At 44.2% G+C, this 13,325-nt stretch overlaps 1 protein-coding gene across 1 annotated transcript in view; it reads left to right on the top strand.

Moving 5' to 3' along the window:
• The window catches only part of CROCC2 (ciliary rootlet coiled-coil, rootletin family member 2), a 324,826-nt gene that overhangs the window by 91,579 nt on the left and 219,922 nt on the right, over positions 1 to 13,325 (top strand). Inside the window, exon 3 of the mRNA XM_075340867.1 lies at positions 11,014 to 11,159. Coding sequence (XP_075196982.1) covers positions 11,014 to 11,159 — 146 coding nt within the window. The remainder of the gene's footprint in view (positions 1 to 11,013; positions 11,160 to 13,325) is intronic.

The raw sequence follows: 13,325 nt of genomic DNA, 5'->3' as shown, positions 1-13,325 counted from the left end.
ATTGCATGAAATCGCAGCATGCTGCGATTTCATGGAGAGCCCGTGTATCGTCAGAACAAAACGGGGAAATGGAGACAGCCTCATAGGAAACCATTTGCAAGATTGCAATCCGTTTCTCAATGTGAGGAAATTTGCAGGACAAAAACGCTAGTGGAGAAGGGGCCTTAGGCCTGTTTCACACGTCAGTGAAAAACAGACATTTTTCACTGACGTGTTAAAAACGCCTATGTCCCTCCGTGTGCCGTGATTCACGACACACATGGGTTGTCTATGTGCAATCCATGATACTTGATCCGTACTCTGTGATTGCACATGGTAATAAACTCCCCTGTCCCGTCCCTGCTGTCCGTGGTGCTGAAGTTTCCAGCTCCGCTGCATCCGTCTGCCACTGTCTCTCACCTCTGCAGCTACTTCCGGGTCGGCTCTGGCTGCATACATGAATATGCATGCCAGTAATAAGTTGGCCAGGAAGAAGCTGAGAGCAGCTGCCGAACACAGCGTCGCTGGAGACGGGTGAGTTGAAAATGCTTTTTATTTTCAATATACGTTTTTTTCTGGTATCTGTTTCATGGATCACACCATAGTGTGGTCCGTGGGATATCAGTGATGCCAGGAAAAACACGCGTGTATGCCACACGGATACACTGTCAGTGAAAAATCACTGATGTGTGAGCAGACCCATTGATTATAATGATGGGTCTGTGTATGTCAGTGTAGCACCCACAGGGCAAGGGTTTAAGTTACTCGTCCCCGGGCCGGTGATGTCAGGTCAGGGGGATGTCACGGGGGGGCCCTTTTGCCCGGTTTCGTGACCCCGCAGTGTACAGTAAAGAAGAAGGGGGTTTGATTTTGTGACGCCACCTGCGGTATGCGGCCAGGGAATTAGCCGCTGCTGCTGTCGCTGTCCTCCGGGGCGGATGGTAATAGCAGCTGAGATGTTTCTGCTCCCCACAGGTGGAGCGGGCCCCGGGGAAGATGATGAAAGGAGTAGTAATGGTGGGCGCCGAAGCGCGGGGTAACGGCAAGGACAGGCGGACACAGTCTCTGCAGGTTCAAGGTTTTCTTTACTCACAGTCCTGGTTTTACCCGGGAGATGCCGGACGCCGCCGTGATGGGCTCCAGTCGATCCCGGATCCATTGGAGGTCAGAACCGGTACAGTGGATGGTGGGCCCTCCCTCCGTGCGCTTGGTGTTGGATCCCCATAGCCTGAAGCTTCTTGGGGACCACAGTTATTGAAAAGTGTTTACTCCCGTCCCGTATGCAGGTGCCGCGGGTACGTTGTGGGGCCTGCTTTAGAACATGACTCCGGACCCTATGTAGCACTGTGCTCCAAGAACTGTGGGGGCCAGACGGACATGCAATCCCCCTGGCCTGCAGATTTTGGTGGACAACCTGAAGTATGATCCACCCTAGGATTCTTCACCCTGCTCTGCGCCGTTCCCGAGGGAGCAATGAAGCTCTCCCCTCAGTGACCGTATTGACTCCTGCATCCCATCAGAGCCACTGTTAAAACATGACTCCTGTCTTCCTCTCTTGCTGGAGAACTCCCTAACTGTTTTGTTGCTCCTAACAACCCTGGTGGCTGTTCCTTGCCCAGTTCCCTGTCGCCAGTGGGTGGCTGCCCCCCATGTTTGGTGACTGTCTTAAGACCCAATCCTAGCTGGTCCCCAGTGGGGAGGCCAACCTGGTTGTGTGTGTGATCTAGTGTTTGGTGAACCGGTACCGACCTCCTCTGGATCCAAGATGAGTACCGCACCTTAAGTGAGGTGCAGTACCCTGTGGCGACTGAAGCCTCAGGGGCGCCACATCATTGATTCTGGTACATATAATAACTAGCACATACGTACCAGAATCCCTGACATCTGAAACAGGTCTTAAAGGGTGATGCCCCTACAGTTTGTGAATGTCTGTAATGATTGGACAGTGTACAGTGATATGGGACACGTCCTCAACTGGTAACACATTGTCCAATTATTTATACATTTCTAGGAGAAATAATAGAGGAATGGCACAACACCAAATTCTAAGAAAAGAAAATCCACAATTATTATTTCATTGGAGAATACACATTTGCTAAAATAGATGTGTCAGGATTGCTAACAGATCCTCTTTAACCTGTTACAGACATATGACTTACGTCATATGTCTGATCTCTGACCTTGATATGGGCTTGCAAACTGAGCCCTCATCTTTGCCAGCAGCTGATAGCTAAATTATGATTATTCAGGCATCATCTGCCTCTAATGGCCATGAGTGGAGTGGAGCTCCACCTGCGACTGTCAAGATGTTAAATGCCACTGTCAATCTCTGACAGAAGTGTTTAATGCACACTAGCAGGGGGGGGGGGCGCGTCATTCAATGCACACATTGACGTGACCATGACATAATCTCAAGATGCGATTGGTTGCCATGACAGTCTGGGATCTTCTAAAACCACTGTGTCTGTCATGACAGTTCTCCTGTGAAAGACAGCGTTTAGCTGGTGCTCATAGGAGACCATAACTTTCTCTATACATACAGCTAGGACCATATATATTTGGACACTGACACAATTTTTTTTTTTTTTTACCTGTTTACTGAAACATATTCAAGTTATATAATGAACATGGACATAAACTCCTGACTTTCAGCTTTCATTTGAGGACATCCACATTAAAATTTGATGAAGGGTTTAGGAGTTACAACTCCTTTACATGTGCCACCCTGGTTTTAAAGAGCCCAAAAGTAATTGGACAATTGACTCAAAGGCTGGGCAATTCCTTTATTTCATTCTTAATTAAGGACATTAAAGGCTGGAGTTGATTTGATGTCTGGTGCTTGCATTTTGACGTTTTTGCAGAGATATAAATATGCGGTCAAAGGAGTTCTCCATGCAGGTGAAACAAATCAACCTTCATCTGCAAAAAAACAAAAAAAAAATCAGAGAAATTGCTACAATATTAGAAGTGGCTAATTCTACAATTTGGTACATCCTGAGAAAGAAAGAAAGCACTGGTGACCTCAACAATGCAAAAAGACCTGGACACCCACGGTAGACAACAGTGGTGGATGATCATAGAATAATTACCATGGTAAAGAGAAACATCTTCCCAACATCCAACCAAGTGAACAACACTCTCCAGGATGTAGGTGTATCAATATCCAAATCTACCATAAAGAGAAGACTGCATGAAAGAAAATACAGAGGGTTCACTGCACGGTGCAAGCCGCTCATAAGCATCAAGAATAAGAAGGTTAGATTGGACTTTGCTAAAAAAAAAATCTTAAAAAACAGCACAGTTCTGGAAGACCATTCTTTGGACAGATGAAACCAAGATCAACATCTAGAAGAATGATGGAAAGAAAAAAAGAAAAAAGTATGGTGAAGGCATAATACAGCTCATGATCCAAAGTATACCACATCATCTGTAAAACACGGCGGAGGCAGGGTGATGGCCGGGCATGCATGGCTGCCAGTGCCACTGGGACCTTAGTGTTTATTGATGATGTGACACAGGACAGAAGCAGCCGGATTAATTCTGGGGTTTTCAGAGACATATTGTGTGCTCAAATCCAGCCAAACTGATTGGTTGGCGTTTCATAATATAGATGGACAATGACCCAAAACATAAATTCAAAGCAATCCAGGAGGTTATTAAAGTAAAGAAGTGGAATATTCTTGAATGGCCGAGTCATCACCTGATCTCAACCCAATAGATGTGCATTTCACTTGTTAAAGACTAAACTTCAGACAGAAAGACCCACAAACAAACAGCAACTGAAAACCGCTGCAGTAAAGGCCGGCGGAGCATTAAAAAGAAGGAAACATAGTGTCTGGTGATGTCAAGACTTCAGGCAGGTATTGCCAATAAAGGTAGAGAAAGAAGATTTTTCAGCTCACCTGCTGTCTGAGTGTTGAAGTCCACAAATGCACGGCATCCACCGGGAGGTCCAGCCGGTAATACAAGGGTAAGGAGTAATGAAAGAAAGGATCCGGCACGATTATATCATAAAAACATCAAAAATCTTTATTTCCATGGTTAAAAAAGTACCCGTGGAGACCAAGCGGTGTACCTCACAAGAGACTTAACGCGTTTCGGACTGCGGTAAAAACAAGAGAGTCCTTAATCATAAGCATTTTCTCTGTGACACAAGACTACTGAAATCGGTTACTCCATTAGATGAACAAAGGGGGGAGAGGAGGAGCAAGGATTCCTTGATTAAATGAGAAACCAGGTGGGTAAAAGGGATCACATAGAAACATATGAGATCAAATAATCATATAATGTGAATGATATTGAATACTTATTGCAGAAATGTCACCATAAATGCAACAATAAAAATATATATAAAATACCACATGTGAACAGTGTTATTGGTAATAATTTACAGAAATGACATCAGAAATATAAAAAAAAAAAAAAAAAAAAAAAAAAAAAATTTTTACAAAAAAGAAGATATGTTAGAGTAATAATCTATATATAAAAATGTCAGAATGAATGTTATTTAAGAGGATCTTTTCAAATTTTTTATTATTTATTTTATATTATCGTGAATTTTTTAATTTCCAATGAAAAAAAAAACAAAAAAAAAAACCAGCATAAATAAATGGGATGATATTTTTTTTTAGTGTAAACAGGGAATTCGATTACTCAGAAAATGTAACGTAAGTCTGAGCGATAGTATAGACCATCGTGGTACCTGGAATTAAGTTTTAAAATCCATTTTGCTTCTGCAAGAAGAAGAGCCTGAAACCAGTCCCCCCCCTCGGGGGGGTCTGGGAACATATTCAATCCCGGTAACAACCAATGTTGAAAAATCTGCCAAATGGTGCTCGATAAAATGTCTGGTCAGGCCAGATAAGGAGCGTTTCCTAACCAATATGGCATAATTCACAGTAGTAGGATCTGAAGCGGTTGATGGTATTCGGGTGTGCTCTGAGATTCTTGTTCTAAGGGCTCTGGAAGTGCAGCCGACGTAGTCCCTGTGGCATGCCGTACATGTGGCTACATAGATAATATGCGTTGAGGAGCAGTTAATAAAGGAGTTAATAGAAAAATTCTTCCCATGATTCCTCACAATTGACTTGGTATTATGCATGAATTTACAAAGACCACATCGGCTAGACCCACATCTATAAGAACCAGAAACGCTGAGCCAGGATTTACTATGTTTTTTAGTGGTGTACATACTGGGGGCAATTAAGTTGCCAACAGTACAGGCTCTTCTAGCAACTATATTAACCCCTGACCGGAGGATGGAGTCAAGAACAGTATCCTGTTTTAAGAGGGAAATAAAGCGTTGGTTAATATGTTTAATTTGGAAGAAATCTGTACTGAATGGAGTGGAAAAAGTAACCTTATTTGTGGAAGTGGAAGTTTTAGTGCGGTCTTCCAATAAGCTCTTCCGGCTTCTACTAGCGGTAATAGAGGAAGCTCTAAATTTGTTCCCTCAGACCCAAATATAATGGAACCTGGACTGGATCAACAGCAGAGGGGTTAGATAAATTCTGTTCATTCATATCAGTATGTCGACACCCCTGTATGCCCTATTTTTCAGGGCTTGCCCAAAATTCACAAGGGAGTTTTCCCTCCCCCGTTGAGACCTATAGTTGCCAGTACGGGTTCCCTGACAAGCAATTTGAGTGATTGAATACCATCAGCCACTTCAGATCCTACTACTGTGAATTATGCCATATTGGTTAGGAAACGCTCCTTATCTGGCCTGACCAGACATTTTATCAAGCACCATTTGGCAGATTTTTCAACATTGGTTGTTACCGGGATTGAATATGTTCCCAGACCCCCCCGAGGGGGGGACAGGTTTCAGGCTCTTCTTCCTGCAGAAGCAAAATGGATTTTAAAACTTAATTCCAGGTACCACGATGGTCTGAACTATCGCTCAGACTTGCGTTACATTTTCTGAGTAATCGAATTCCCTGTTTACACTAAAAAAAAATAAATAAAAATAAAATATCATCCCATTTATTTATGCTGTTTTTTTTTGTTTTTGTTTTTTTTTTTCCATTGGAAATTAAAAAATTCACGATAATATAAAATAAATAATAAAAAATTTGAAAAGATCCCCTTAAATAACATTCATTATGACATTTTTATATACAGATTATTACTCTAACATATCTTCTTTTTTGTAAAATTTTTTTTTTTTTTTTTTTTTTTTTATATTTTTGATGTCATTTCTGTACATTATTACCAATAACACTGTTCACATGTGGTATTCTATATATATTTTTATTGTGGCATTTATGGTGACATTTCTGCAATAAGTATTCAATATCATTCACATTATATGATTATTTGATCTCATATGTTTCTATGTGATCCCTTTTACCCACCTGGTTTCTCATTTAATCAAGGAATCCTTGCTCCTCCTCTCCCCCCTTTGTTCATCTAATGGAGTAACCTATTTAAGTAGTCTTGTGTCACAGAGAAAATGCTTATGATTAAGGACTCTCTTGTTGTTACCGCAGTCCGAAACGCGTTAAGTCTCTTGTGAGGTACACCGCTTGGTCTCCACAGGTACTTTTTTAACCATGGAAATAAAGATTGTTGATGTTTTTATAATATAATCGTGCCGGATCCTTTTTTCCATTACTCCTTACCATTGCCAATAAAGGGTTTTCAACCAAGTATTATGAATTAACATTTTATTTCCAAATATTTAATTGTCCAATTACTTTTGAGCTCCTGAAATGAAGGGATTGAGTTTAAAAAATGCTTTGGTTCCTCACATTTTTATGCAATCATTTTGTTCAACCCCCTGAATTAAAACAGAAATTTTAAACTTCAACGGCCTCTGAATTGTTTTGTTCAATATCCATTGTAGTATACAGAACAAAAATGTGAAAAATGTTATCTCTGTCCAAATATATGTGGACCAAACTGTAGCATTGCATCAGCACTGCTATCCATAGATCAGACAATCACAGCTTAAAGTCCCCTAAAAGAACTATCAAAGACAGTAAAAAAAGGTTTTAAAAAGTATAAAAAAAATAAATCTAAAAGATGAAATCCCCCCTCTTTCCCCCCAATAAAATTAAGAATGGAAAGAAATTAAAAAATACACATTTGGTATCGCTGCATTCACTAACGGATCTATGAAAATCTAAAATTATTTTTTTCAATCAGTAAACGGCATAACGAGTAAAATAAATCAAAATGCCAGAATTGCAGTTTTTCGCCTGCTACAGCAACACTAAAAAAAGTAATAACAGGTGATCAAAACATTGTATGTACTCCAAAATAATGTCAATAGAAACATTGGTTGAGGGCACAGAAAACAAGCCCTCATATAGCTCCATATCCCGAAAGTTGAAATTGTTACGGCACTTAAAGTGAACCTGTCAGGTCCAAAATGCACCCAGAACCATGAACAGTTCTGGGTGCATATTGCTAATCCCTGCCTAACTGCCCCTGTATACCAGGGGTGGGGAAGCTTTTTACTGCCGGGGGCCATTTGGAAATTTCTAATAACCTTCGGGGGCCGCACAAAATTATCAATGTGAAATTTTCTCTGCTATATTTGGTCAAACAATTAATTAACTCCCCCTACTGTGGTGGCTGGAGCTGCTTCTCTTTGGTGTGGTCGTTAATTTTCGGTGATATTGATCATGTTGCTTCTCACAAATACTTTTCTAGGTTTGTCTCGGTCTGGAGCGCAGTCAACTCTTTGTGATAATAAGATTGGTAAATAATATACATCACATAACAAACACTGGGACTGCTGTATATACATCACAGGAGGGCCTGGGGTCATATACCTCACATGGGAAACACTGAGACTGCTGTATTTAAATCACAGGAGGGACTGGGGGCATATACATCACATAGGAGATGTTGGGACTGCTGTATATACATCACATAGGAGACACTGGGACTGCTGTATATACATTACAGGAGATGTATATGCCCCAGACCCAGCCCCTCCTGTGATGTATATGCCCCAGCCCCTCTTGTTGCATATATGCCCCAGTCCCTCTTGTTGTATATATGCCCCAGCCCGTCTTGTTGTATATATGCCCCAGCCCCTCTTGTAGTATATATGCCCCAGCCCCTCATGTGATGTATGTGGCCCCAGCATCTCCTGTGCTGTATATATGACAGGAGAGGCTGGAGCATACACAACAGGAGACGCTGGGGGCGTACACATAACAGGAGACGTTGGGGCATATACACCACTGGAGGGGCTGGTAGCATATACATCACAAGACAAGGCTGAGGGCATATACATCAAAAGAGGGGCTGAGGGCATATACATCACTGAAGCGGCTGGAGCATATACGTCACAGGAGCGGCTGGGGCATATACATCACAGGAGACGCTGGGGTACAGACATCACTGGGAGGCATAGATATGACTTTGGGGCACAGAGAGCATTTGGGGGGCACAGACATTACTGGAGGAGCACAGACATTACTAGAGAGGCACGGACGGGGGCACAGACATCCCTAGGGGGAGCACAGAACACTAGGGGGACACAGACATCACTATGCGGAGCACGGACATCACTAGGGGGGTACAGACATTATTAGGGGTGCACAGACATCCCTAGGGGGAGCACGGAACACTAGGGGGGCACAGACATCACTATGGGGAGCACGGACATCACTAGGGGGGCACGGACATCACTGGGAGGAAAAAGACATCACTGGGAGGGCACGGACTTCACTGGGAGGGCACGGACTTCACTGGGGGGGCACGGACATCACTGGGGGGGCACGAACATCACTGGGGGGCATGAACATCACTGGGGGGCACGGACATCAGTAGGGTGGCACGGATCTGTAGGGGGGCACGGACGGCACTAGGGGGCATGGATGGCACTAGGGGGGCATGACGGCACTAGGGGGTACTGGGAGAAATAAACAACATTTGTGGAGCACAGACATTGCTAGGCGTGTACTGACATTACTTGGGAGCACAGCACTGGGGGGGGTACACAGAAATGGGGGAAGTCACACATCCCTGGGGGAGGGTGGCACACAGCCCTGGGGGAGTGCCGGGCAGACAGCTATGTGGGACGGGGGGGGGCAGACAGCCCTGGGAGATGGAGGGAGGGTCACACAGCCATGGGGGATGGGCACACAGCCCTGGGGGATAGGCACACAGTCCTGGGGGACGGGGGACGGGCACACAGCCCTGGTAGAGGGGAGGCTCACAGCCCTGGAGGAGGAAGTGCACAGCACAGCGCGAGTGGGCGCTCAGCACAGCGGGAGCTGGCACACAGCGCTAGAAGCCGGCGCTCAGCACAGCGGGAGTCAGCACTCAGCACTGCGGGAGACGGCGCTCAGCATAGCGGGAGTCGGCACACAGTGCTGAAAGTCCTGAAGTTGCTGCTGCTCTTCTGTGGGATGGGAGCACAAAGCGCTAACCCCGCCCACAAAGTAAGTCCTGAGCAAGCGGGCACTGACCAGCGTTCGGTAGTGGATGCTCAATGGGTGTTCTTGCAGTGCAGATGGGGATTTAAAGGCCGGCAGCTGGCAACATGTGGCCAGCAGATTCCCAGGGGCCGCATAAATGGTCAGGAGGTTTCCCACCCCTGCTGTATACACTAGAATAGATAAAGAAATCTTTAGAAAAGGTATTTCTAAAGATCTTATATCGTATATTAGCATGTTAGTATGCCCATGTGGGCCCCTGTGGGCGTGCTATCATGCTAATGAATGCGCAGTGTCAGAGGATGATCTCACTCACCTCTCCACCGCCAGCGCGTCTGACGCTGGATTTCGGCTCAGTGCGCATGATCCCAGAGATTCAGTCATGCGCACCATGAAGCCGAGTGTATACGTCCTGGCTTCAAACTGAAGTAATGCACATGACCGAGACTCTGGAGTAATGCGAACTGAGCCTAAATCCAGTACGGGCGGCGATGGCAGCGGAGAGGTGAGTGAGATCATCCTCTGACACTGCGCATTCATTAGCATGATAGCACGCCCACAGGGATGTACTAACATGCTAATAGGGCCGAATAGCCAGGGGAACTAATGGCAGGGGAATAGTGCCCTCGCTTATTAGCATACGATATAAGATCTTTAGAAATACTTTTTCTAAAGATCTCTTTATCTACGCTAGTGTATACAGGGATGGTTAAGCAGGGATTAGAAATATGCACCTAGAACTGCTCGTGGTTCTGGGTGCATATTGGACCTGACAGGTTCCCTTTAAATAAACCAAAAACCAAGCATGTTTGGTATCTGCGTAATCATACTGACCTGGAAAATCATATTGCCAGGTCATTTGTACTATAAAATGAGCACTCTATATAAAAAATCCAAAAATCAATTACAGAATTGCGCTTTGGAATTTTTTTTCCCTCTTTCTAGCACATCACATGATAAAGTGGATGGTTCCATTTGAAAAGTACAACTCAACCCTCATACAGCTATGTTGACAGAAAAATATAAAAAGTTATGGCTCTTTGAATAAGGGGAGAAATAATTGAAAGCACTAAAACCGAAAATCGATCAGGAAGGGGTTAAGGAGGTTATTCAAGTCCATGATTTTTTAAAAATTTCCAATGGCTAACAAAACCCTGCTCCTCCTATCCCAATGCTCTGTTCCCAAACCTAGTTCTGTTTACCAAGCTGCAATAGTGATGCATTGACACGATATCTGACCATGGCAGCGAACCACTGGCCAGAGAAGTGACTTCTGTAATGTCAACAAATCACCGCTACTGCCAATGATTGGCTGCAGATCATTAGTGGTGACCAGTGGGGAACCAAGGGGCAGCATAAGTTGAATAATACTCCTTTTGTTAGTTTGTATCTAGTTTCTACACCTTGACCTTATGTGTGATATGTTCATGACATATGTTCCTTCACCTGGGAATATTTTTTTTTACATTTACCTGGTCCACATAGTCATGTGACAGCTAAGATAATTTACAATTGCATAATATGAACTTCTGAAGATAAGAAACTAAGACATTTTCTCTCTACACTTAGTAAAATCAGTTCTCACTGTGCTCCAATGATGGTCTCCTTCGCTCCCAAATGATTTCTCATTTCCTAGGTTTCTCAGACACATATCCCGATGTCAGCTTGACAGAGGAAAATAGATCTCTACAAGATGAATTGTTTCGTGTGAAAGACCTGCTGTCACTAACCCGTGCTGAACGGGATGACCTGACCATCAAGAACCATGCCCTGAGTGAGAAGGTAACGAGGGTAAACATATGTTTATATGTATATTGGCAGCACAAATTATAGGTCTGCACCACACTATAGACATGCACTGCCAGGTAGGTATCTGCCATTTTTCCTGACTCCACCATATGCAAGTTCAGCCAAGAATTTTCAAGGTTTAAGTAACTAAAACTTCCCTGTTCATGAAAGATTCTGAAACTTATCTTTTTGACTTTTGTTTCAATTCCTCACCAGCGTTATAACTATAGTGGGTGCAGGAGTTGAAGTTGCACCCAGGATCTTGAGCCAGGGTGGCCAAAAAGGTCGCCTTGCTCCATAAGAAAAGAGCAGTTTTCACGCTGTACTATGGAAGACACTGAAGCAAACAGGGAGTAGTTGGCAGACCAATCACTAGGGGGCGATAGGGTAGTAAACAAGCCTGCACTAATATTGCACTGCCCGGAAGGAAGCTCACCTAAATGAACAGTAAGCTGGAGAGCCCGTTGGAGGGCAGTAGAGTAGTCAGCAAGCCGGTTCTGCAACAGAGGGTCTTGTCAATGGTACAGGAGAAGGCAAAGCGTGGTCAGGTAGTAGCCAAAACATCAGAAACTGGAAAGTCATGGAAACAGGTGCGGGAAGGAGGGGGACAAGGACAGAAACGGGGACACAGGTCAGAGGTTGGGCAAAAGGCAAAGGACAGACGAACAGAGGACGACTAGAGACCGAAGGGGAACAGAGGTAGAGACAAGGACAAGATGGAAGCCACAGGTCAGGTCAGGTGCGGTGGGAGACAGAGGTCAGATCGGGTCAGGGAGGAAACGGAGGTCAGATCATGTCAGGGAGGAAACAGAGGTCTGTATGGAACCGGACAGAACACAGGTCACTATCGGAAACATAACTCAGCTGAGCTGCAAATATCACTGGCGAAGCACAGGAGGTGCAGTGCCAGGATATAGCGGCCAGAAGATCAAAGCAAGGCAGCAAGGATTAACCCCTCACGACCTGGAACCCTGGGAAGGAATACCAGCAATGACAAAACAACGCTGAGTCAGGCATGGGTCATGACAGCAATGTTATTAAATACCATTATAGTTAAAGGGATTTTCCCACAAAGTTCATTTTTAAATTGAATTTAATCAATAGATCTTGGAATAATAAAAAATTCTACAATTGGATGTGTTAAAAAAATGTTCCTGTACTGAGATAATCTTATATATGTGCCTCTGCTATGTACTGTGTAATGGCCGTGTCTGACTGCACAGGAACATGGTCTGATCATACCACTGTTCCTGGGCAGGGGAGGAAGTAAAAGTATACAGGCTTTACAGCATCACAAATAATTCTTTCTTTGAGGTAAATCATTTTTTTAAAAACAGATAGGGAAATGTTTTACCTCACAAAAAGAATCATTTGTGATCCCATGATATGCTATTTGTATTCTCTTTTTTACTTCCTCCCCAGCCCAGGAGATGTATGATCACGTGGTCAGACACAGCCATTACACAGTACATAGCAGGGACGCATTTATAACATTATCTCGGCACAGGAACATTTTTTTTTAAACACATCCAATTGTGGAAATTATTATTATAAAATCTGTTAATTAAAATCAACTTTAAATTGAACTTTGGGCCCTGATGGAGATTTTGCATTGGTGCCCCCCCAAATTCCAAGTTACATGACTGTTCCTCACCATTATCATTGTTTGCTATAATTTAAAGGAAATAATCATCTTCTCACATACACCAAATCTTTTACACTGCGGAAATTTGCTAAATTGGCATCCAACTGAAGCAATCATTTGTGAATTAAATATGTTGAACTCGAGACAGTAAGGGCGGCTTTGCACGTTGCGGCATCGCAAGCCGATGCTGCGATGTCACACGCGATAGTCCCCGCCCCCGTCGCAGGTACGATATCGTGTGATAGCTGGCGTAGCGAACATTATCGCTACGCCAGCTTCACATGCACTCACCTGCCCTGCGACCGTCGCTCTGGCCGGCGACCCGCCTCCTTCCTAAGGGGTCAAGGGGGTGGGTCGTGCGGCGTCATAGCGACGTCACACGGCAGGCGGCCAATAGCGGCGGAGGGGCAGAGATGAGCAGGATGTAAACATCCCGCCCACCTCCTTCCTTCCGCATATCCTACGGAAGCCGCAGTGACGCCGGTAGGAGATGTTCCTCGCTCCTGCGGCTTCAC

Source organism: Anomaloglossus baeobatrachus, chromosome 3 (genome assembly GCF_048569485.1).
Source record: "Anomaloglossus baeobatrachus isolate aAnoBae1 chromosome 3, aAnoBae1.hap1, whole genome shotgun sequence".
NCBI lineage: Eukaryota > Metazoa > Chordata > Amphibia > Anura > Aromobatidae > Anomaloglossus > Anomaloglossus baeobatrachus.
Note: the sequence above shows the minus strand (reverse complement) of the source record. Positions and strands in the feature narration are given on the sequence as shown.